The sequence below is a fragment of the Octopus bimaculoides genome, chromosome 6, assembly GCF_046866305.1.
Source record: "Octopus bimaculoides isolate indiv1 chromosome 6, ASM4686630v1, whole genome shotgun sequence".
Classification (NCBI taxonomy): domain Eukaryota; kingdom Metazoa; phylum Mollusca; class Cephalopoda; order Octopoda; family Octopodidae; genus Octopus; species Octopus bimaculoides.
Genome location: NC_142933.1, coordinates 108,571,623 through 108,598,707, shown reverse-complemented (window position 1 = coordinate 108,598,707; position 27,085 = coordinate 108,571,623). Strand labels below are relative to the sequence as shown.

The following is a 27,085-nucleotide window of genomic DNA, read 5'->3' as shown; positions in this document are numbered from 1 at the left end:
ACGGAAAGTATTTTAGCCTCATGTCCATTAGGAAGAAGCAATAGTAGATATTATAATATAGCCTTATCTCCTGCTAGGTTATTGCCATGGAAACCTTTGTAGTCTCTAATAACACAGATATCAGCAGTTGGATGTCCGTGTCCGATGACTTTGATATAAGACGGTCTTTTGCACACCTGTCATCTCAGGTAGAACATGTAATCTTTACCAGGGTCTGGATCCAAGGATAAGATAGATCAAGATGTTTGAAACAACTCTTTGTCTTTCACTGCGTCCAGCAGCAGCAGCAGTTTCTCTTGTTATTTTCTCCAGACCCATAAGAAGTTACATTCAACACTGTATGTTCATTAAACATTTGTAAATTTTACAGTGTTCCTGCTCACAACAGGGAATCTCTCCTACTGAGTAAACTTACAGTTAAATGAATTGGGTCATTTGAGAGGGGACAGAATGTAAACCAACCTACAAGAACCAGCTCTGCTACTTTCTATATGGAAGCAAGAAAATAAATATATAAAAAACAAGCACTATGTTTCCTGTTTTGTACACTTAGTGGGTAATATATACAGACAACGAGAGACATTTCAGATCATGTAAACATACCTCAATGGTCCTCAACCATTTTTACATATGGACCCCTTTCATTATTGTTTTACTATAGCCATTTAAGAACTAGTTTATAGATACTTCTTTGAAAATTCTTATTTTGTTTTTCACACATTCACTTGTGTAGGTTTCTTTCCTACACCGCTCTCTGGGAGAACGTTCTCAGTCGTGGAAACATGTTAAATTATGTAAAACGTTAGAGAAAGGAAGCTGGCCATTTCTTGTAGTAAATATATCTTAAGCAAAATCTTTTCACAGATCCTTAAAATATTACTGTGGGGCCCTATTTAATATTTTGCTTGTGTGGACCCCAGTTTAGATCTACTGTCTGAAATGAAATAAGTGAGGATTGGCTTTGAGTTTGTCATGAAGCAAGTTTATGTTAACCAGGATAGGAGACAGAAAAGGGCAGGTGTATGGAATCATGGGAAACCAGGATAGAGGAGAGAGAAAAGGGTGAATGTATCAGTTGTCAATTGTGTTGGATGGTGGTGAGGGGGATGTACCTAAAGGGAAATCCAAATATCAATAGATTATTGACAGGTTATCAATATATTAGCCCCAGTCAATTGATTATTGATAAAATTATTGATAAACCACAAAAAATTGTTCCAATATGCCATAATCATTATCAAAGTTGGAGAGTACATAAAAACCTAACTGAATCAAGTGTTCTGTTCTAGCTGTGTAATTCTCTACAGATTGTTTTGGTTGGTTCAAGTGCTTCTGAGCTGCACTAATCTTGTAACTTCAAGATTTTGATAATGTAATTGTTTAATTTTAGAATGATATTGTAGGGTAGGTGTGAGAGGCTGGATCTGGCCAGTGTGAACATAAAACACATAGAATAATTTGGCAGGAAGTCACCAGTTTAAATGCTAAGGGGTTAATATTTGTGTTTCGCAAGATTCTAAGATAGAAATACCAGCAGTGGCTGATTTTGCTCTTCAGCAATAAAATCAGTTTGGTCCTTTGGCCAACTCAATCCTCTCAACTTTCCTTTCTTTTTCACCAACCATAATTAATCATTATTACTCAGGACTCCCAGTCAGTTTCGCTCTAATTAATCCAGTGACATTTTAGAACAGAGGTAATCAACCAAATACTTGAATGTTGCCCTGTTTCTTTCTGTTTCACAATCTCATGGTTATTCATACTCCAATGATTTTCCAGTTGTGTGCAGTGTAGCATGACAAGTCCTTAGATGGGAGCCAGCTTATTGACTTGTGCAGAAACAGTCAGTTACTGCTGTTGAGGAGTCCTGATCAGCTTTTATAGGGCAGATCTATGACACAGACATGTATGCTATTGTCTGTCGTCCTATTTTATTATGAAGCATCTGTTGTCCTTAAATATATGCAGTCTCCATTTTAAAAAATGGCAGCTGACAAATAGTGGTTGTCATTATTGTACCTGCATTATCATAATTATTGCAATAAGCTAGCAGAATCGTTAGAGCATTCAAAAGAAATGTTCAGTGGCATTTCTTTTGGCTTTACAAGTTCAAATGGCACCAAGGTCGACTTTCATCCTTTCACTCAAGTACTGGGAGTTGATGTAATCGACTTGACCCCTCCCCTCAAAATTGCTGGCCGTGTCAAAAGTTAAAATTATTATTATTGTACCTGTTAATGTGGTTCTATAGTTGCTGTTGTACAATTCTGCTAAGCGCAACTTAAAACAGATCCATGGCATATTGTTAGCTTTTCAAAGAACAATTTTATTTCCTTGGTGTTTTAGTGGGAAGGCAAGGGGTATGCAGTTCAGATACTTAGGGTTTGAAACCTGGTACTGGTAAGAAGTTTGCTTCCCAACCACATGGTTCCAGGTTCAGTCCCACTGCATGGCACCTTGAGCAAGTGTCTTCTATTATAATCTAGGACTGAGCAAAGCCTTGTGAGTGGATTTGGTAGACGGAAACTGAAAGAAGCCCATTGTGTGTGTGTGTGTATATATATATATATCATCATTTAACGTCCATCTTCCAAGCATGCATGGGTAGGACTTTGTGTGTCTATCCCACCACCATTTGACAACCAGTGTTGGGGGTGTTTATGTTCCATAACTTAGCAGTTCAGTAAAAGAGACTGATAGAATAAGTACTGATAACATTAATAAAGAGAAATAATGAAACTAAGAGCGGGGGGGGGGGGGGGAAGAAAATGAGAGATCAAGAGAAGTGGTGGGGAGAGACGCAAAGAAGTCAGATGGATCTAAGCTAAAAGAAAATCAATTCCAAAAACTTTACGTTCCAAAACAAAAAGACATTTCTAAAAACTCACCATTGATTATATTCTAAACACACATTCCCATAAACATATATATACTCTCATACATATACACACACACACACAGAGACTTAGTACAGTAATTTGGTGACACTGCTAATAACCAATATGAAAAATCCGAGGCACTTGCAACAAACTTGCTTATTCCATGTACTGGTGTGTCCCCCCCCCCCCCACTACATAACTCTAATAGTGTCTTGTTAGTACATGTAGTAATCTATCATTTACTGCATATATTATTTTAGTCAGTACGAACACGGTTATGTTATTCCCTTATCACATGTAGAGATTATTATTATTATTATCATCATCATCATCATCATTATCATGATCATTAGTACTGCCTTATCACATGTATTGTTATATAAATCCATTAAGAAATTGCACTGATCGTAAATATTCTTTATTTTTTTTTTTTTGGTGGAGGGGTGGAGGGGGATAATGTGTTTTCACACACACATAGAGTGCATGGACTTTACATTTTACACCTACACAGATGTAAAATTATTATAAAATAAACAAACAACAAAAAAACAAACAAACAATAAAACAAGAAATAAACAAACAAACAAACAACTGGTTCTTTCTCCAGATGAAAACCAAGTTTTAAGTATTGTTAGTTTGAAGGAGATGTGTAGGAGAGAGAGAGAGAGAGAGAAAGAGATAGGGTAGGGAAATGTCAAAGACAGCCGGCCAACAAAACAATTAAGAATTCTGGCTGCTTCTTGTTACACAATTAGTTCTGTTTATTTTATGCATTTTTTTTGTTCATCTTTGTTTATATTTATTTTCTTTTTTAAAAGGTGAGAGAGAGAGAGAGAAGAAAATCCGACCAGTGTCATTTTGGTGCTCAAGCATCAGTAATTTCGGTAAGCTTCACTTCTTCATAACTCGATGAACTGTTGCTATGTTCCGAAGCAGTGTCACTTTCTATTTCAACAAGCTGTGGTGGTTGCTGCTGCTGCGCTTCTGTTGGTTGCAGCTGCTGTGGCCGTTCGGGTTGCTCAGATGATATAGAACTTTCATTTACGGCAGCGGCAGTGAAACCTGTGTTGGCAGAAGCGGCGAGGTTGTGAGCGTGGTGAGGAGTACTCGTCTCCTCGGAACCAAGTCCAGAGTCTTGAAGTGTCGATAACAATGACTCACTGAATCCAGACTCTTCGAGACGTGAACTAATGCTCTCCTGCATAGTGGCCTCTATGACCACAGGGGCAGCGTTCTCTATTTCTGGGGAGGAGTTGTCCGTAACTCCAGCTAATGATGCAATTTGTGAAGGAAGATCAAAAGGGGAATGAGTTGTTTCTTGAATACTGGATGGTGGGCCTACATGTTCATCTTCCTCTTCTTGTGTTTTAAAGTTTTCAAGATTCTCCCATTCTTGGTCGTCGTCAACTGAACCAGGTGAAAGTTGCTGTTTGGAAAAAAAGGGTGTTATGTCCTCGGCTGGAGTTAGGGATTTTTCTCTGCTCTCGGATTTCGAAGACTCAGTTATTTCTCTTGCAGGTTCCTCGTTAAACTCTGCAGTTGCTGTGGTATTTGTCGAACCATCACTGGCGACATTAGACAAAGTCGACACGCTCCGATGAGAGAGTTCACTTGTTGAATCATTGGAATGACTTTTGGAAGTTTCAGTGGCAGAGATGCTTTCTTCACCATCTGAACCCTGCTCGTCAGAAGTCGACTGAGCTTCTGCAACGTAGAACTCATTCTGTTTGGCTAAAGGAGCAATGAAGTGAATGTTGCAGTCATCATAAACTTCTAGGATTGGATGAGCACACAGACGCCTTTCCTGCAATGAAACAAAATAGGAAAATTAATTTCATTATAAGTATTATTATATATCATCAACATCACCATTTAATATGCTTAATGCATGCTGGCATGAATTGGATGGTATATATATTTGGTACTGATGCCATATAATAAGCACCCAGTTCACTCTGTAAAGTGGTTGGCATTAAGAAGGGCATCCAGCTGTAGCAACCATGTCAAAGAAGAATCCTCACCTGGTGCAGCTCCAGGCCTTGCCAGCTTCTATCAAACCATCCAACCCATGCCAGCATGGAAAACAGATGTTAAATGACGATCTCTCTCACACACACACACAGAGCATCATCATTCTTTTCATCATTATCCTCACCCTTTTCATATCCACTTTTCTGCTCTTGCATGGATTCCTATGTAAGGTCAGATTTCTCCATGGCCAGACAGGATCTCAAGGAAGACTAGAAACAAAAGACACTGCTTGTATGACAGTGTTGCTTGTTTACAACAATCACTTGATGTCAAGACAAGGCAACAGTAACACACACACACACACGTATGTATGTATCATCATCATCGTTTTAACATCCACTTTCCCTTGCATGCATGGGTCAGGCAGGAATTGCTGCCTCTAACCCTTCTTTCCGAGCAAGATATTTCCCCATGGCCAGACATGCTTTTTAACGGAAGATTGAAAACGAAGGACACTTCTTGTATGAGGCTGACATGATGTTCCTTTTACACACACAAAAACATATACAATTGGCTTCTTTCAGTTTCCTTCTACCAAATCCCCTCACAAGGCTTTCATAAACTTTCAAGGGAGGGGTGGGCTATTATAGAAGTCATTTATTCAAGGTGCCATGCAGTGGGACTGAACCTCAAGCCACATGGTTGGAAATCAAACTTCACAGCCATACCTGTGCATCTATATCTTTTAGTTTACTGTTGTGTTAATACTCATCATTCATCATCCGTTTTCCATGCTGGCATGGGTTGGACAGTTTGACAGGAGCTGGTAAAGCCAGGATCCACATTAGGCTCCACACACTGCATTGGAATGGTTTCTACAGCTGGATGTCCTTCCTAACACCAACCACTTTACAGAGTCGATTTGGTGCATTTTATGTGGCACCAGCACATAATACAGTGTGTATTATAATGGTATATAGCTTTAGCTTTAATACTGGAGAATCATATGGCACAGTGCCATGTTATACGTTTGGACGAATTAGTGAAATTTTGGATAAACAATTTCTTTAAAAAAATTTTTTTTAGCTGATTTGCTGAAAGTGAGTACAATAAAGTACTAGCAAGACAAAAACGAAATGATGAGGTAACTTACGAGCAAAGATGTTACATGGTCAGTGACCGTTAGAACGTTTGTTTACATTGAGATATAAAGGGATCATGTAACATCTTTGCTCGTAAGTTACCTCATCATTTCGTTTTTGTCTTGCTATTATATGTTTTATTATGAACTCCCTGAAGAGAAATATATGAGGAATCCCAGCAGCTCTTACTTCTTTGTGAAGGAGCTCTCATTTATTTTGAAACATGTGTAGGAATTAAAGGAACTTTTATTTATATGCATTTTGCTCCATTTATTATTATTCATATCTTCTCAAAATGTATCACTTTAACTTGGTATCTCTACCTGTAAAACGGCTGTGATATCTTGTTTTTTAGTGTAATTTTGCTACCTCTGGTAACTATTAACATAATCAAAGGTTTTTTTAATAACTGAGATAATATTAATATATACATAAACTAATATATATATATATATATATATATATATACACGACAGGCTTCTTTCAGTTTCCGTCTACCAAATCCACTCACAAGGCTTTGGTCGGCTCAAGGCTATAGTAGAAGACACTTGTCCAAGGTGCGATGCAGTAGGACTGAACCTGGAACCATGTGGTTGGTAAGCAAGCTTCTGACCACACAGCCATGCCTGTGCTTATGATTAAATCTAATGTTGAGGATAAACATACATATATTTATATATAAAAGGATACATGCATGTATATACATATATACACATGTTTACACATTATCATTTAACACCCATTCTCCAGGCTGGCCTGGGTTGGACGTTTGAAAGGAGCTGTTGAGGCACAGGGCCACACTGAGTTCCAATGCCTGTCTTGGCATGGTTTCTATGGTTGGGTGCCCAACGCCAACCACTTTGCAGGGTGTATTGGGTGCTTTTTACGTGACACCAGCAATAGTGAAGTTACCAAGTAACCCACAATACAAGATCCCTCAACTGAGAAGTGGGGGAGAAGTGTTGGCGGAGGTGGCTTTATGCCAGATGACGAATGGTTAAGGACAGGTGAGTTGCTGTAAGGGAGATAGCTGGCCACCTCAGCTGGAAGAGGTTGATAGGGAAGATGGATTCAGGGTGGCATACCCTCAAGTTACAGGAAGGTGAGAGAAGTAGAGTGGGTGGGTAAGAAGTGAGTAGCAGATGTATATATAGAGAGAGGCAATGGGGGGGGGGGGCAAAGTCAATCGGGAATATCTGAATAGGCATTGTTACTGAGAAGATTAAGGATTTGGAATCTAAGCAGGGGACGTACAGAATTGTTGATGATAAATAATTACAGGGGACTTCACTTGACTGTAATAAAGATGTTTCGAAGATTTATAATTTTCCAATCTTTTTGGTGATGTCATGTGTGTGTGTGTGTGTGTGTGTGTGTGTGTGTGTGTGAGATGTACTGATCTGTGATAGAAAATTCAACAAAAAAGTACTCCATCTCAGTTTTTTTGTGTTCCTTCTATTTATTCAATTTCTTTTAGTTTCTTTTTTTTTTCATGATTTGCACCTGAAGAATATGAAACTATTAGTGGCACTTGCATACATGTATTGCGACCTTTAAATAAATAATATATATGAGTGTGTGTGTGTGTGTATGTATATGTATGGTGTCTTGTATGCATGTGTGTGTGTGTATATATACATGTATGTTTATATATGCATGTATGTGTATAAATATATGTATGTGTGTATGAATATGTGTGTATATATATGTATGTATGTGTACATATACGTGTGTGAATATGTATGTATGTATGTGTATATATACGTATGTATGTGTGTGTATATATATATGTGTGTGTGTGTGTGTGTGTGTGTGTGTGTGTGTATATATATATATATATATATATAATACACACACATACTCATAAACATACATATACATGTGTGTGTGTGTGTGTGTGTGTGTGTGTATATATATGTATATAAATTCTTTATAAAACCTCAGCAGCTATTCCCACCCAGACTGATTGTTTTGGCACTTCCACAACTGGAAGAATAGAAAGGTAACAGAAATGTTTGAAGGAACCAGAAGAAGCTTAGAACATGTCTGCTGCTAGTTTACAACCAAATGAATTTCCTTATTTTTAGAACAACCTCTGCGTATCTGTGTCATGAAAAAAAAATAAAAAGAAAAAAAAAAAGACAAATATTTCAATCCAATTCTTTTAAGGAATTTTCCCTCCAGTTACAAAGTAAAATTTTACAGTTTTAACCCTTCTGAATAGCAAGCCACTAAAGACATGGTTCTATTATTCATTTTCCTTCCTGTTTTAACTATTAAGCATTTAAACTGGCCATATTCAGCCTAAATATTTTACATGTTTTATGCTCAAACCAACCAGATCCTGCCACTCACACCTACCCTACAATGTAACTGCTTTCAATAAATCGTGTATTTTCTCGTACCTTGGAGATTTCAATGATGCTTATTTTTAGAATATGAATAAATAAGCATTCCATTTGACAGAGTAATCCAAACACGAAAGTGTTAAAGTGGTCGAAATTAAAACCTGTCATTGCAATTTCATAATCACATACACCAGCTTATTCGTTTAGCATTTAATCTGACCACATCCGGCCGAAATATTCTATCTGTTTTGAGTTCAAACTGACCTGATCAAACCTCTTACACCTATCCTACAATGCTGTTCTTAAAATATACAATCGCATTACGCTTGAGAAGACCTGCTCAGTCAAGTGAAGTCATTGTCGTGGCCGATGCCAGTGCCACCTGCCTGGCACCTGTGCCAGTAACACATAAAAAGCACCATTTGAATGTGGCTGATGCCAGTTACAGTGGCATGTAAAAAGTGCCATTTGAGTGTGGTCAATGCAAGTGCTGCCTGACTGGCACCCGTACTGGTGGCACGCAAGAAAACACCATTCGAGTGTGGGTGATGCCAGTGAGTGTTGGTGGCACGTAAAAAGCACCCTCTACACTCATGGAGTGGCTGGCATTAGGAAGGGCAACCAGCTGTAGAAATCTTGCCAGAACAGATTGGAGCCTGGTGCCCCCCACCCACTACCAGCTTACCAGTTTTCAGTCAAGCCGTCCAACCCATGCCGGCATGGAAAGTGGATATTAAATGATGATGAGGATGATGACATCTTAGAAATCTTGAAGCTACGAGATAATGTATGATTAATTGAAAACAACGTGAATAAATAAGCATTACATTTGACAGAGTAATGTGAATGTTAAAAGGGTCAATGCAGACAAAATTATTTCAGTAAATTCATTCCTTTCATAATTAAAAATAAAATATTGGTGTAGCCATGTGTCTCCTCTATAGCAAGATACCGGTTCCTGTTCCATCATACTTTCGCCTCATTATACTTGGCATAAAGCCACCCACCTCAATACTACTGTCCACCTGGGGTATTGGATCTCGTCTTGTGAGTTACTTGGTGACTTCATTGGTGTGGGAGCCATGAAAAATGCACCATGTACCCTCTGTAAATTGGTTGGCATCTGGAAGGTCTCTAACAATAGATACAATGCCAAAGCAGATACTAGAGCTTTGATGCAGTCCTTTGCATTGTCGAGTCCATACAAGCATGAAAGACAGACATTAAATGATGAGGAAGAGGAAAAACAATGAATTTCAACAGGAACATAGCAACAAAAGAGTTAAAATCTAGTGAAATAATATTGAATATGCCATCAGTCTTTTTATAAACCTTATGTTACATTATTTACATTTGACGGATATTTGTCCTCATCTTGTTTGTTGTTAACACAACGTTTCGGCTGATATACCCTCCAGCCTTCATCAGGTGTCTTGGGGAAATTTCGAATCTGGGTTCTCATTCCTAAGGTATTTTTCAATGTTGTTATTATTATTATTCAGGTCACTGCCTGGAATTGAACTCAGCATCTTGGGGTTAGTAGCCCACGCTCTTAACCACTACGCCATATGCCCATCTCATCATGTTACCTGTCTTATCATGTTAGTCATCATTATCATTTAACGTCCACTTTTCCGTGCTTGCATGGGTCAGACAGAATTTGTTGAAGCAGATTTTCTATGGCTGGATTCCCTTCCTGTCACTAACCCTCACCTGTTTCCAAGTAAAGTAATATTTCTCCATGGGCAATTCCCCACCACCACCACTCCCCAACACTGAATTAGTTCATATTTAAGTTAAGAGATCTCATGTAACTACCAAGTCATCTTTTGCTATTACTTTGGGCGAAATGCTTAGTGGTATTTCGCCTGCCATTACGCTCTGAGTTCAAATTCCACCGAGGTTGACTTTGCCCTTCATCCTTTCGGGGTCGATTAAATAAGTACCAGTTATGCACTGGAGTCAATGTAATCGACTTAATCCTTTTGTCTGTCCTTGTTTGTTTAGCCCCTTGTGGGCAATAAAGAAATAATTATTTTATTCACATTTACCAGAGGCACAAAGGGGTGGGGAAAAGAGAGGGATGCTCAATAAAATAAGTTCTACTGGATACTTCACTGAAGTTTATGGAGAAACTATTATCCTTGTTACTGATGATAATAATGATGATGATGATGATGATACTATAATTGAAGTCAATGGTTCCCTCTCACTGGGATTAAATGAAATGTCCAGCAGACAAAACTATACAAAGAGGCTTTGTGTCTAATCTAAGGAAACCTCTCACCACAACACCCTTCTCCTCCTTTTCCCCCTCTGCCTTGTCATAAAGATTATCTGTTTATGTCTTCCTGTCTATATTGAGATTGGTAAGACAGCACTAGAGGCAGAGGCTGCAGTCTCAGACATTCTTCAAGAGGTTTTTTACTGCCAAAATTTATTATCAAGTGGAACAGACATGGCTACTTTTGTTTGTTTATTTTTGTCAGCCAACAAAACAACTTGAGCGCCAAATAGAGTCAAGTGTCTTGTCCAAGGCCACAATACAATGCCAACATCAAGGTTTAAATACAAAAATCAGTGAAAACACAATCTCTCCGTTTCTCTCGTTTTTAATTTCTTTATTTATTTATTCCATCTTTTTAGCTTTTACTTGTTTCAGTCATTAGACTATGGCCATGCTGGGGCACCAAACAAATTGATCCCAGTACTTATTATTTTTAAAGCCTGATACTTATTCTGTCAGTCTGTTTTGCTGAACCACTAAGTTACACACCAACACCAAGTATCAAGCAGTGGTGGGAGACACACACACACACACAACAGGCTTCCTTCAATTTCGGGCTACTAAATCCACCTAGAAGGCTTTGGTTAGCCTGGGGCTATAGTAGAAGACATTTGCCCAAGGTGCCATGCAGTGGGACTGAACCCAGAACCATGTGGTAGGGAAGTAAGCTTCTTACCACACAGCCATGCCAGCATCTTCATATTCTGGCAACAAGGGTTGGATAGGTTTACAATTTCAGATATTTGTAATTATTAATGTAAAAAACTGATTTCTAACATTGGCACAAAGCCTATTTATAGAGAATGTTGACAGTTAATTGGATAGATTCCAATATATTACTGGTATTTATTTTTATCAACCAAGGAAGGATAAAAAACATTCCACTCCGTCACATTAGGATTTTCAAAGTCATCTTTTATGTTATCATCAGCTTTATTCTCAAGAGACATTCTTGGTATTGGTTCAAAGAGTTTGCCATACTGTCCCCACCACCTTCTGGTGTTACCTTCTCTGTGAGGCCACATTACCAGACCTGTCTGGACTCATTCTTCCAGGGTCTTCTTTGCCCTACCTCTGCTAGACACATTGCTGATTCTATATAAGCATGTAGTAGGTCTCCAGACTACGACAGAAACAGATGGAAGGTGTGTGTGTACATTCACACACCCACCCACTCATAGGGTAGCCATGTATCTTCTCTCCAGCCAGACCCCTGTTCTTGTCTCTCTATCATACTTCTCAACATCAGGGCACAAAGCCATCTCCCTCAGCAGAAGAGTCTTGTCTTGCAAGTTACTTGGTGACCTCACAGGTTTTGGTGCCACAACAAAGCACTCAATACTCTCTGTAAAGTGGTTGGTATCAGGGAAGGGCACCTAGCCATAGAAACCATGCTAAAACAGACACCTAGAGTTCAAAACAGTCTTCTCGTTCATCGGATCTTGTTGAAACATCCAACCCCTGCCCGCATGAAAGACAGATGATGATGATGATGATGAAACATATATTTTCAAAGAAGGCTTGAGGAAAATAAGGGGCCTACAAATTCAAAAGAAGTCAAGTGGCAGAAAGCTCAAAGGATTGATTATCATAAATTAGAGGAGAACAAAACAATGGTAGCAAGTTGCAGAGAGGAGCAGTCAGAGGAAAGAAGCTATTTGAATAAAAAAGACTTATGACTAACAGGAAGCTCAACAGAGAAATGATATGCCTGGGAAGATAAGCAGGTAACATGTTTAAAAGTCTTGACAGAAGACAGTAGACCGGAAAGTTCATCAGAGCAAAGACGACAAAAATATATTTCAATGAGCAGCCAAAGAGTCCAATCTAGGTGACCTAGCTATCTATCTATCTCATTGTTTAACATCCACCTTCCATGCTAGCATGGGTGGGAGAGATATATATATATATATATGGTGATACAAACAGGAAAATACAACCCAAAACATGAGTATGTATATATATATTATTAATATTTAGCAGAAGCAAGAGAGTGACTCAAGGACCAAGAGTTTCATGTGTTAGCACTTACATAACTCGTTACTGATTGTAGATATGTAACTAATTTTGTAAGTAGTTGAGTAAGTGTTAATGCATGAAACTGTTGGCTTTTGCTAAATATTATTAATATATATATATATATATATATATCATCATCATCATCATCATTGTTTAATGTCCATGCTGGTATGGGTTGGACGATTTGGCAGGAGCTGGCCAGACTCCAATTGTCCGTTTTGGCCTGGTTTCTACAGCTAGATGTCCTTCCTAATGCCAATCATTTTACAGAGTGTACTGGGTGCTTTTTATGTGCCACCGGCATGGGTGTGTTTCCATAGCACCAGCATGAGTGCATTTTATGTGGTACTGGCACTTCAAGTCAAAGACCTCTCAGCTGGGAGGGGTGGGCATGGCAGTAAAGGACATATAAAACTATGAATACTTTTCAAACGGAAAATAACATGCAAGAGCTGGTTCTTAGCTCTGGCTGCTGGATAGTTTTAAGCGAATGAAAGATGTTTTATCCTTGGGTATGACATAACCCTGTTCTATCACTGGTATCCAAACAGCTAAGTGAACTGAGATCACACAGAATTAAGATTACTATCCAATTATACAATGAAATGCCTGCTAAGGAATTGGTCAGCTGTAACCTGCATAAGGAATACAAAGTAAAAAAAGGAAATAGCTTCTAAGCACTGACGGACATTTACTAGATGCTGATCTGTCCTGATTAACATTCCCAGAGGATCTGATAGCTTACCTGTACTTCGCCCCCCTTTAGTCATCAACAAAATGCAATTAAAACTATCAAACTCACAAATGCTAGGCCTCACAGTCTTTGATATCTCATTCCTGGCAACTGTACAGGCACGTAAAAGCACCCACAACACTCTCATAGTGGTTGGCGTTAGGAAGGGTATCCAGCTGCAGAAACTCTGCCAGATCAGATTGGAGCCTGGTGCAGCCTTCTGGCTTGCCGGTCCTCAGTCAAATCGTCCAACCCATGCTAGCATGGAAGGCGGACGTTAAACGATGATGATATATATATATATATATATATATATATATATATATTTGGTGCCACGTAAAAAGCACCCATGCTGGCGGCACATAAAAAGCACCTGTGCTGGTGCCATAATAAAAGCACCCAGCATGCTCTGTAAAGTGGTTGGCATTAGAAAGGGTATTTCAACCATAGAAACCTTGCCAAAACAGATAATTGGAGCCAGCTCCTGTCAAACCATCCAAACCCTGACAATACGGAAAATGTACGTTAAATGGTGATGATGATGGGACATAATTTAATGCAAATAACTTTGCTAAAACTGCAATCTTAAAGCTAGGCTTTCTCTTCAGGGTCAGAAAAATATTTCGAAACCTGAAATATGATATCATAGAATCACACACACATGGTAGCTATGTATTTCCTCTACTATAAGACACCAGTTGCTATCCCTCTGTAATAGTTTAACATCCCCTCATCTGGCACAAAGCCACCTCCCTCAATAACTCTCCCCCTTTTACCTGAAGGATGTTTGTCTTGCAAATTACTTGGTGACCCCAACTGGTGCTGGTGCCACATAGAAAGCACTCAGTGCACTCTGTAAAGTTGCTTGTGTCAGGAAGGGCACACAGCCATAGAAACTATGTCAAAGCAGAGAGTGGAACTCAATGCAGTCCTCTGGCTCATCGGATCCTTTTCGGGTTTTGATTCTCTCAACAAAAGCATGAATATCACACACTCTCATCCCACTTCCTTCTTAAGCAAAAAATCAATTCTTTTAAATGTGATTGGATCTGGAGGTTCCATCTGTTTGAGCAACAGATTTACAGATAGACATGGCTGTGTGGTTAAGAAGGTCACTTTCTAACCATGTGCTTTGGGTTCAGTCCCACGGTGTGGCACCTTGAACAAGTGCTTTCTATTACAACCCAAGGCTGACCAAAGCCTTGTGAATGGATTTGGAAGAAGGAAACAGAAAAAAGCCAATCATTCCTATGCATGTATGTGGGTGAGTGTTTGTGTCTGTCTTAACACTGTCTGCTAATTGTTGCTAACTAGCTTCACCATCATACAAGTAACATCATTTGTTTGCAATCTTCCATGAAGACATGTCTGGCCACTGTGTTGTCCATGGTTAAAAGAAAAGAAAAAATGGTGGAAAATATTACCTTGCATGGAAAGAGGTGAGAGTTGGCAACAGAAAGAGCACCCAGCATTAGAAAATCCTGTCTCGACAAATTCTATCTGATCCATGCAAACATGGAAAAGTTGATGTAAGATGTTGACAATTCTACAGAAATCTGTAGTTTTAATGTAATTATCAGGTGGGCACAGTATGACTCTGTGTGTGTGTGTGTGTGTGTGTGTGTGTGTGTGTGTGCAAGACTGGTGAAGGTGAGGAGAGGGGGGATTACAAGTACAGACCAACCGATGGACTGAACTTGCAATCTGGTATACACAATTAAAGTGGCAACTTGCAAAATTAGTGAATGTTTTATTTGTTTTTCCCTAAATCAGATGCAACAAATTCTTGTCCAGGCATGAGGCCAGCTGTAGGTAAACACCATTTAAAAGGCTCAAAAGGGCTGAAATGCATCTGGTGTTCTTGCTGGCTGCTACTGAGACAAACAAATTTTCATTTCCCGCTTATATTAATTTGCATTTTTTTAACACTGCACATCCATAAGAGATGTTATCTCAGAACAAGTACAAGCAGTGACTGACCTATCTACAGTGTATATACATTAAGTATAATGCACAGATGGTTATTTTAATTAAATACTGCTTCAATTGCATGAACCAGATTTTTAATCAGCAAGGCAGGTATTCACAACATCAGTAGATGCTTATTACTTTAAGAGAAACAACAAATTCTTGTCTGAACATGTGGCTGACTGCAAGTATGATACATGATGGCTACTGTACTTGTTCGCCTACCTAATTTTATCGACAAAGTCTAAGTTGACCAGGGGATATAGCTGACACTTGCTTGGGCGACATGCAGCAAAATTGAGCCAAGAACCCTTCTGACTGGAAAGTGAACTTCTTAAACTACATAACCAATGCTCCCAATCTGTTAAAAGACAGACTGGAAGAAGAAAAAAAAAAACAAAAACAAGAAAACAAGAAAAGAGAAACCTACCTTTAGGTAGCTTCCTAACTGTGGGTAGACTCTGATGAGTGCAATGAATATTGATAGGGTACATTTGAAAGGAAACATTGTTTTCACAGCATGACTCACTTCTGGGAACCGAGCTATAGTGTAACCTTTCTCTTTTAAAGTAGTTTTCAGCTGCTCATTGGGTAAGGCACCATTTTCTGCCAGAATGGCTCCGATGATGTAGCGAGTTTTATTTGTGGATACCTGGAAAATATCAAAGGAGAATCAATATAAATAGCAGTTGATAAGGTGATTTGATTTGAGTTATAAACAAAACAGAGCCGAGTGCATTGAGATGGAAGAGAGAAATAGAGAAAGTAAAACTTGTTTGACGGCTCAGCTCGTAACTCTTGACTTCAAATCGGATGGAGGCTGATGATGATGTGTTTGGAAGCAGTGAGGGAGGAGAAGATGAGAAAACAAGTATTGATAAAATAACTAGTGATAATATACACGAGTTAATTCAACAAGAGCACACACAACAAGAGTACATATATGTTCCTTTAGAACAATAGAGTACATCTCCCTTCAAGTATGTCCAGTCAAACAGATGGGATGTTAGAGTCTGCTGAAAAATATGAGATGAGTTGTTAGAAAGATTATAATTTTTTCGAATTGATAACCTCATTATTTATAGATGAGCATTTGCCAGCTATTTCTAGGAGGTTAAGTGACCGAGTCAAGACTCCTTTGTTGGCTTGTGGTACTACTGGTTGTTGTTGTTGCTGTTGTTGTTTTGTCCCAAGTCAGACCTGATGGAGTAAATCTATCATTTATCAGGTTTCAGTCATTGGACTGCGGCCAAGATGGGGCCATGCTGGGACAGTGCCTTCAAATAGATCACAGTACTTATTTCTTTTTAAAACCTGATACTTAGTCCATAAGTGTCTTTTACCAAACTGTTAAGTCAAAGGGATGTAAACAAACCAACGCTGGCTGTCAAGCAGTGGTGGGGAACAAAGACATATACATAGACACAGATGCTTTCTCTATCTCTCTGAGGAAGTGCCACACCCTAACTGTAGAAGGAACCTGTAGAAGAGGTAAACCCAGGAAGACATGGGATGAAGTAGTGAAGCATGACCTTTGAACATTGGGCCTCACAGAGGCAATGGCAGGAGACCAGGACCTCTGGAGATATGCTGTGAGATTGCAGCCACACAAGTCCAGCCCTGTTAAGAATACCCCTGATGCATCGGGCGATATGATATGCTTGAGAAGACCTGTTGAGTCAAGTAAAACCAATATCGTAGCTGGAGCCGGTGCCCCTTACTGGCTCCTGTGCCAATGGCACGTAAAAAGCACCATCTGAACGTGGTTGATGCCAGGTCCGCCTGACTGGCTCCTGTGCCAGTGACACGCAAAAAGTACCAACCAATCGTGACCGATGCCAGCAACCCCTGACTGTAATAAGTAAGTACGATCCAGGGATCCAAGTGTAGGAAGTTAGTAAGCTTTGAGCATGTGTGCAGTTTGTATAGACGACAAAAGGTGGCTCGTAGCCTGTGCTTTACCAGGTCCATTCCTTACATACTAAGATATTAAATAGATATAACTGTTATTTACTTGACATACAAGTCCAATTAAAGAAAGACAACAATCACAGCTAAAAGAATACACAGAATAAAACACAGGAACAATAAATGATGATGATGATGATGTAAGGTCCACATGTACAGCACTATATATCTTGCAGGTATCAATACATTATGCCTGAAAATCAGAGGCATTCCCTACATGAAAGCAAGGCAAGCAACGGATATCTAGGAAATATAAATTTCATTCATTTTATGTCTGTTTTCCAACCTTTTGTTACCATATTTCTGTTGAAAGATTTTGCTACTGTTTTAACTATTTTGAAAATACTGACGAAATTAGAATAATTACTGTTGTAATTAAACTGGTGTTTGGAACAAAAATAAAAAAAAATGTTCATGGAAGAACTTAATTTAGATCACTTTAAAACAGGAAATTTGTGTCATAGAACAACGGACATCTCTGGCAAGTTAATATAAGGGTTAACCCTTTCGTTACCAGATTTCATTTGAAGCACACTGACCTGGTTTCAATTATTTTGAAAATAACAATGGAATAACTGTCATCATTAAGCTGGTGTTAATTATAATGAAATTTTGACAAACAAATTAGATTACTTTAAACAAAGTTTATATTATAGAACTACATGCAGTGGGGGACAGATCAGTATGAATAGGGTTAAATAAAAAAATTTTAAAGGTGGGGGTGGGGTTATTTCAGCAGAATGAACCATTTAGTGACACTTAGTTGAGAGACATTCATGTTGTGTTTATGAAGGACATTAAAAGATAACTCTTTTCACTCCAGAGAGGGAGATTAGGTCATGACTCCCCTTATCAACAGTTTATCTCTATTCTAATGATATTGTTTTGCTCACAAGGCCAACTTTAGAAGAGGAAAGGTGGTAAAGCTGATTGACTCAGCTTTAGTCAGTTGCTAGTAACACGGTGTACAAAGTAGTGCGGTGGATGCAGTCAAAAGGCTTGAGGGCAGAGGTTTCTGTCTCAGATCAAACCCCCATCAACTTCTTGAAGAGAGATGGAGAGAGGTGCTACTCTCTATTATATTTTAATCATAAATGAGTGAGAATGGGGGAATTTGTGTGGCTAAATGGGTTTACTCAAACTTTGCAGCTCCAGAATGGCTTGCAAGAGCTGGAGAACTGAGAGAAGGTATATGTACTTGATGTGTTGACAATCTGGAGTTGTTACATGGATGTATGGGATACTTAGAATCCCTTTGTATGATTCCTCCCCCCCCCCCCCTGCTCATTTCTGGACCCCTTTCTGGTTGGTATTTTATTATTCTATTGTTATTGTTATTTATCATTGTGATTATTATTATAACTGACCTTCCTCCTTCTATCATCATCACCGTCTAACGTCCGTTTTCCATGTTGGCATGGGTTGGACGGTTTGACTGAGGGCTGGCAAGCCAGAAGGCCACACCAGGCTCCAGTCTGATCTGGCAATGTTTCTACAGCTGGATGCCCTTCTTAATGCCAACAACGCTGAGAGTGGGTGCCTTTTACGTGCCACTAGCATGTCTGTTTTGGCTTGGTTTCTACAGCTGGATGCCCTTGCTAATGTCAAACACTTTACAGAATGTACTGGTTGCTTTGTATGTGACACTGGAATCGACAGGGTCACCAAGTACCTTGCATGACAGACCTCACTCATCTGGGAAGTGGTATTAAGTGGGTGTGTCTGTTTGCCAGTTGAGGGATTTAAGGGGACAGATATAGGTGTCTTGTAGAGTAGACACATGGATACCCCAGTTGGAAAACAAAAGAGAGTGAGCTGGAGAGTAAGATAAAGGGAGTGATAATGTGAGAGATGAAGGTAGGGATGTGTTGGGGATGGGGGGGAAGGGACATTGGGAGTGGTGAGAGTATAGAGGCTCGGTGAGGTGACCATAGCAAATGATGGAGAGAAATACAGGAAAGGTTGGGGGAGGGCGTGAGGATTGCAGCTGACATGTAAAGGTATTGAGGGTGACAGCAAGCAAATAAGGAGTTAATGATGGAGAGCAGCAGAGGGAGGGGAGAGAAGGTGCAGAAAGGAAGTGATTGGTGGAGACAGTAGGCGGGGAGGGGGGGTAGTAAATGTAACTGAGATCGATATAGATGCGTGTGTGCAGGAATGCGAATAAAGATATTATGTAGTAATGTATTTTGTGTGTTATGATTTATATGTCCTCTGCACCACACCTATAGTTCTGTATTTAACATTCCTGTTTCCTTCACAACCACATCACCGTTGTCATGACCCAGTTACAAACTGCAATAGCCTATAAAACTCAGCTAGAATATACAGTGTCTGTCTATATAATACGGTTTGTGTTTGCGTGTTTCTAATAAATTATGTTAAAACCATAACGAACAGTATTATCATCTGCAATTAACGACAAATTTAGGAATAATTTAGTTAAAAATGAATTTTTAAAAGATGACTCACTCTAGAAAGCTTAGAAAAGCATTCAGAACATTAAAAAAAAAATCTAATCCAACAAAAACAAAACAAAACTCAGTAAATGAAATCAAAACAAACAGAGAAAATCATTTTTTCAGTTATTTGTTTTTTATGGTTCTTTATATGAAAATAACCAGCTGGTTGTTATAGTGGAAAATTTTCTTTTGAAATTCCTATGAATCCTTCATTGAACTATAAATACAGCAAGTTGTTATAGGGAAGATTACAGAAACTAGCACCACCAGAAAATGAAGTTTATTTTTAAAATTTTGCTGTCTCTTTTATACGGTTCTTTATAGGGAAGCGAAAAACTGGTTGCTAAAGCAAATATTATAACAAGACTAACTTACAAATTTGTTGATGTCTGCCTATAACTTGTTCAGAACATTACAAGGAGGTTAACTTGAACATATCATCACCATCATCATCATCATTTCATGTATTTGTTTCATGTTGGCATTGGTCGGATGTTTGAACAAGTTCAACATAAGCACAGGCAAAGCTGTGTCATAAAAAAAGTTTGCTTCCAAACCACATGGTTCTGGTTTCAATCCCACTGCATGACACCTTGGGCAAGTGTCTTCTACTATAATCTCGGGCCGACCAAATCCTTGAGAGTGGATCTGGTATGATCTTTGAACTTTGGGTCTCACAGCAGCCATGACCAGTGACTGAGACCTTTGACGATATGCTGTGCTTGAGAAGACTCGTCAAGTCAAGTGAAATTGTAGTCATGGCCGATGCTGGGGTCACATAACTGGCACCTGTGCCAATGGCACATAAATAGCACCTTTTGAGCATTGGTCAAACCATCCAACCCATGCCAGCATGGACAACAGACGTATGATGATGATGATGATGATGTGTCTGTCCGTGTTTGTCCCCTGCCACAGCTTGACAACCAGTGTAGGTGTGTTTACATCCCTGTAAATTAGCAGTTCAGCAAAAGAGATCAATAGAATAAATACTAAGCTTAACAAAAAAAGATAAGTGCTGGAGTGATTTGTTCAACTAAAGACTTTTCAAGGCAGTGCTCCAGTATGGCCACAGTCTAATGACTAAAACAAGTAAAAGATGAAAGAAGTTCCTGTTGCACCCCAAGGTCTGCTTGATGTTCTTCCAAATGCCAGCAACTTTTACAACAAAGCACTGGGTCCTTTCTTATTGGAGCACCAGCGCTAGGGAGGGTCACCATGCAACCTGCCAGACTAAGAAACTCTGACCGAGGGGGATTATGAGAGACAGAGAGAGAGAGAGAGTTTCATGCTAGGTGATGAGAGATGAAGAGAGAGGAGGAGGAGCCAGAACAGGTTCCGGGTTCAGTCCCACTGCAATGACACCTTAGGTTCCCCCTATGGCATTTGTTGCCATAGGGAGAGCTACATGAAATATATTGTAGCAGTAGCTAAATAGTTGAATGATCTCCCTTGCAAGAAAGATCATAGAGTAACCTCCCTTCCCTATGTTTCTTGAAGCATCTGTGTTATGAGACGTGATTCTTAATTATACAAGAAGCTTAGCGTTTCTCTTGGAAGTTTCTAGAATAATTAAGAATCACATCTCATGACAGATATGTTGAGAAATTTAGGTAGCTACATTATAATAAATTACAACATATAATAGATTAAGATACAACTGCAGCATGGAAGGTGTTTATAAGCCATTTAAAAACACGAACAAATCGCGGTCTCAAAGTGACGAAAATATTTCGACAAATTAAATGTTGAAGTGAATCTAACAGTTTTTGTGTGTTTTTAAATGGCTTATAAACACCTTCCATGCTGCAATTGTTTTTGTTTCAGCACACAATCTCAGATCAGGTCACTTGCTATGCAAGTACATCTCTGTAATATATTTAGATCATATATAATAAAAAAAGAATATTTATAAACAGAGCAAGATGCGTGACAAATGAAAAACACATAATTGTGTGAATCTAAACATACTTTGGACCAGGAATCGTTGGATTAGAAACTGTAAGTCACACCTGGCACATGGACTTTATTTAATATCTTAAATCTATTAACCAGACATGCACAAAGAGTTGAATGAAATACAAGTGTGTGAAACCATATTTAATATGTTTGTGTAGACTCAGGAGTGGAAAGACCTTTTGTTGTCTGAAGAGGAAATTCTCCTCAAAGACCATGATCATTTTAACATCTGCTTTTCTGTCCATTCAGACAGTTTTTTTAGTGAGATTTTCTACAACTGGATACTCTGCCTGTCACCTGTTCCCAACTAAGTTAATATTTTCTCCAAACCAGAAAATCCATTTGCAGAATATTGGAAATGAAGGACACTGCTTGTATAACAGTGACACTCATTTACGACTACCACGAGAGACACAAACACACACATATACATATATACATATATATATACACACACACACACACATGGTGAGCTACCTTCCAGTTTTTGTTTACCAAATCCACTTACAAGACTTTGGTTAGTCCAGGCCTATAATAGAAGACGCCCAAGGAGCCACACAGTGAGACTGAACTCAAAACCACATGGCTCAGAAGTGAACTTCTTAATTACACAGCTGCATCATCACAATGTGTGTGAAACACATTACTGTGCTATAGAAATATCAATGGACTACAGGACGTGTTTCTACCTCGTTACACTTCGTCAGCTAGAGACACTGAATCAGTCATGAGAATTTTCTGCCGAAACTATTTCCACCGTAAGTTTTTTTCTTACATCTGTGTGTACATGAACATGTTAAATATGATTGTACACACCTATGTCTTAAATTTAGTTTAGGCTGTTTGAATAACGAACCAAAAACTTATTTCAAATGTTTATTTTCATGTGTGTGAAGGAAGCAGTGCATTAATAAGTTTATGAAAAAATAAAAAATTATAAGCACAGGCGTGGCTGCGTGGTAAGAAGCTTGCTCCCAGCCACATGGTTCTGGTTTCAGTCCCACAGCATGGCACCTTGGGCAAGTCTCTTCTACTATAGTCTCAAGCTGACCAAAGTCCTGTGAGTGGTTCTGGCAGATGGAAAAATGAAAGAAGTGTGTGTGTGTGTGTGTCCCCCTACCCACTGCTTAACAATCGGTGTTGGTGTGTTTATGCCCCTGTAAGCTAGCAGTTCAGCAAAAGAGACTGATAGAACAAGTACCAGGCTTAAAAAAAAAAAAATCAAATACTGGGGTTGATTTGCTTTACTAAAACCCTTCAAGGTGGTGCCCCAGCATGACCACAGTCCAATGACTGAAACCAGAAAAAGATAAAAGATAGATGCAAGCATGGCTGTGTGGTTAAATAGATCATTGGGGTTCAGTCTCACTGTACAGCCATTGTGGATTTGGAAAATGGAAACTGTGTGGAAGCCTGTCGTGTGTATGTGCTCTCTCCCCACCACTTCTTGATAACTGGTGTTTGTTTGTTTATATCCCCATAACTTAGCAGTTTTAGCAGAAGAGGCTAATAGAATCAATATCAGGCTTAATAAAGTAAGTACTGGGTGCAGATCAACGACCGATAATAGTGAAAAGAAAGACAAACGAGGATTACGTGAGAGATGACTATTAGCAACCCAATTATTTATAGAGCAATTCATGAAAAGACAATGGATCAATGCAAAACAACCACAACATCTCTCACTTCTTGCAACAAATGCCTAACACAAGATATTGTCCTTCTCTTTGTTTCTGCAACATATGTCAGATAGGCAGCAACTTATTGCAACGTGTAATTATACTGAAAAACGATTTTCAGTGAGAAGAGCTTGTTTTATGTCTATTAAAAAACAGAAAGAACAAACCTACAGAAATCATTGATTGCCTTTTTGCACACATGTGACCTTCTTAGCTGGTCTAAGATGGAAGACTGGGATAAAAAGAAATAAAGACATGAAACGGATTACAGAATTTGGGATTGCTTTGATCCTGCCCTCCAGATATTGTTCATGATATTTTTGTAAGTGTAGGCATGGCTGTGTGGTAAGAAGTTTGCTTCCCAACCACATGGTTCCAAGTTCAGTCCTACTGCATGGCACCCTGGGCAAGTGTCTGCTATTAGAGCCTTGGGCTGACCAAAGCCTTGTGAGTAGATTTGGTAGATAGAAACTGAAAGAAGCCCATTATATATATATATATATTTGAGTTTGTCTGTGCTTGTCCCCCCACCCCATCGCTTGACAACCAATGTTGGCATGTTTACAACCCCGTAACTTAGTGGTTTGGCAAAAGAGGCCAATAGAATAAGTACTAGGCTTACAAAGAATAAGTCCTGGAGATGATTTGTTCGACTAAATGTGGTGGCTCCAGCATGGCCACAGTCAAATGACTGAAATAAGTAAATAATACAAGAGTGCCTGACTTCCCAACGACCACATGGTTTCAGGTTCAGTCCCACTGTGCAGCACCTTGGGCAAGTGTCGTCTCCTATAGCTGCAAGCCAAACAAAGCCTTGCGAGTGGATGTGTGGACTTGTTAGGCAAAAACTGAAAGAACCCAGCTGGAGCTTGGTGCAGCTCTCCAGCTCCAGTCAAACCATCCAACTCATTCTGACCTGGAGAGCAGACATTAAATGACAATGATGATAATGATGATGATGGTGTGTGTGTGTGTGCATTTCTCTAACTCTGGCTGGTTCATACATACTGGCTTCCTAATGGCGTCATTTGCTGGCAGCCCACCATGAAGGAATATCTGTTCTTCTTAACATGTTGCACAACCTCTGTTAACTAAAGGCTCAGTCATACAAGGTTCTCAGTTTTTAGTTTTTCACGTAAATCCAAATTATCTGTTGTTTGAGAGAGTCTGTGGAGTGCTCAGCCACTTGCATGTTAATCTCATGAGCAGGCTGTTCTGTTGAGCAGATCAACTGGAACCCTCGTCGTCGTAACTGACAGAGTGTCATTATAAGATGAGTACTACGAAATTGTTTTGTAGATAATGACATGTGTGAAACAGTAACTGCACAGTGTTGGCGGGCGGGGGGAGGAAAGATGGGAAGAGAGAAAGAGAGAGAGAGAGGAATGTGAAGAAAAAGCAAGAGGGAAAGGAAAAGCAAAGAGATGCAGAAAGAGTGAGAGAAGGGAATGAGAGAGAAAGAAAAAGAAAAGCAGGAGATGGAGAAAGAGAAAGAGAAAATGAAAAAGAAAAAAAACCCTCACATATTACAACAATAGCAGAACCTTTTACAATATTGGAGCTGTATGAAATTATAGCAAACTGCTTTAATATAGAAAAGATTATTGTTGTTGTTGTTGTTATTATTATTATTGTATACAACATACAAAGTGATGAATGATGCTAAAATCAATACCAATCAACAAAACTGATGGACTATTTCAAATAATATAAAGTGAACAAAATATATCTAAATAAATAAATAAATTTTTTGTCTAATTCTGTCTTTGATAATTCACTTTGGTTTCCAATCCCTGTTGTAGTTGTTTCACTTCATTTGTCTTCTGAGGAGCAGTGATTGATGGAGTAAATAAGAGAGAGAGAGAGAAAGAGAGAGAAAGAGAGTTGTGCCTGGAAATAGAGGGATGATTCAAAGACAGATTTAGAGGGAGTGAGAGAGAGAGATGGTGGTGGTGGGGGGCTTGAGATGCGTAGGGACAAACAGAGAAAAAGAGAGAGGGGCTTAGAGAGACAGACAAAGTGAGGAAAAGAAAGAGGGTGGAAGCAGCCAGACAAGCAACACCACTGCCATCACCACCACTATTTTATGACTACTTTTCATGGCTGTCTCTAATATATATTGTGTTTTTAAACACAACACATCCACAACAGATATTATCTCTGAATGAATACCGCAGTAAATTTGCATTCTGCAATGTATTTACAATAAGTATGACACAGGTGGCTATGTATATATATATATATATATATATATATTATTGAGTTAGAAAACAGAGGTCTAATGGATACAAATTAATTTATCAATTAATCAACATATTAACCAACAATTGTTTCATTTCTCAAATAACATTAGAATTACAAAACATATACAAAACATATAATTTTGCCTTTTGTTATATATGTTTGGAATTTTAATCTTATTTGAGAAATGAAACAATTGTTGGTTAATATGTTGATTAATTAATAAATTAATTTGTATCCGTTAGATCTCTCTGTTTTCTAACCCAATAAAAATGTTTGATATCTTACGATATTCTATATCATATATTCATTAAAGAATTATCTCTTCAAAATTTACTATATTAAACCAGTGTATCTTGGATAAATATCCCTATGAGAGGTTTGAATATCCTCATTGTGACTATATATATGTGTGTATGTGTGTATGTATAGTGTGTGTGTGTGTGTGTGTATATATATACACACACACACACACACACATTAAGCATAAGTTTCAGAGTTCGTAATTTAATTGTTCTCTACAGCTGTTTCACTGGCATTAAGTATCATTTATATAACTGAACTATATAATTTAATTTAAAAGTGATGTGTTACCCATATCATCAGGAGAGAAAAAATGATGACAATGATGATAATGAACTATAGACTAAAGCTAGGTTGTTGGTATGCTGCATGTGTGCACCTAATTTAAGGTATTTCGCAACAGCTGCATCACCAATACACTCGAGAAAAGCAAGAATGTCTGAACTTGTATTCTAAAAGCACAATGTTAGATAACCTCAACTGGAGGTTATGCATCTAACAAACAGAAACTAATATTGAGACTGATGACGATGTGAATCATCATCATCATCATTGTTGTTGTTTAATGCCTGCTTTCCATGCTGGCATGGGTTGGATGGTTTGACTGAGGACTGGCAAGCCAGGAGGCTGTACCAGGCTCCAATCTGATCTAGCAGTGTTTCTACGGCTGGATGCCCTTCCTAATGCTAACCACTCTGATAGTGTAGTGGGTGCTTTTTATGTGTCACCAGCACGGGAGCCAGTCATGTGGCACTGGCATCAACAATGCTCAAATAGTGCCTTTTACGTGCCACTGGCATCGACCACGCTTGAATGGTGCTTTTTACATGCCACCATGATCATGACAAAGATGATGATGAGGAGGATGGCAGTATTGATAATAGTTCTATATTTAACCTTTGACATCTGTTTCTAGTGACAGCAACCATTGACTTTCTCTTAGAATATAAACTCTCAAGTTGTCAGCATCATTGTTTTAGAAACGATGCCAAAGCAGACGGTGGAACTTGGCACAGTTCTTTGGCTTATGTCAAGCACCACTGCCAAACAATCCAACCCACATCTGCATGGAACACAGATGTTAAATGGTCATGATGATGATGATATCCATGTAGGCAAAGGTAGG

At 38.8% G+C, this 27,085-nt stretch overlaps 1 protein-coding gene across 1 annotated transcript in view; it reads right to left on the bottom strand.

Moving 5' to 3' along the window:
• Positions 1–3,296: 3,296 nt before the first annotated feature.
• The window catches only part of LOC106880527 (uncharacterized), a 59,285-nt gene continuing 35,496 nt past the window's right edge, over positions 3,297–27,085 (bottom strand). The window contains exons 2-3 of the mRNA XM_089354398.1: positions 15,778–15,999; positions 3,297–4,683 (exon numbers count right to left, since the gene is read on the bottom strand). Coding sequence (XP_089210524.1) covers positions 3,745–4,683; positions 15,778–15,999 — 1,161 coding nt within the window. The 3' untranslated portion in view covers positions 3,297–3,744. The remainder of the gene's footprint in view (positions 4,684–15,777; positions 16,000–27,085) is intronic.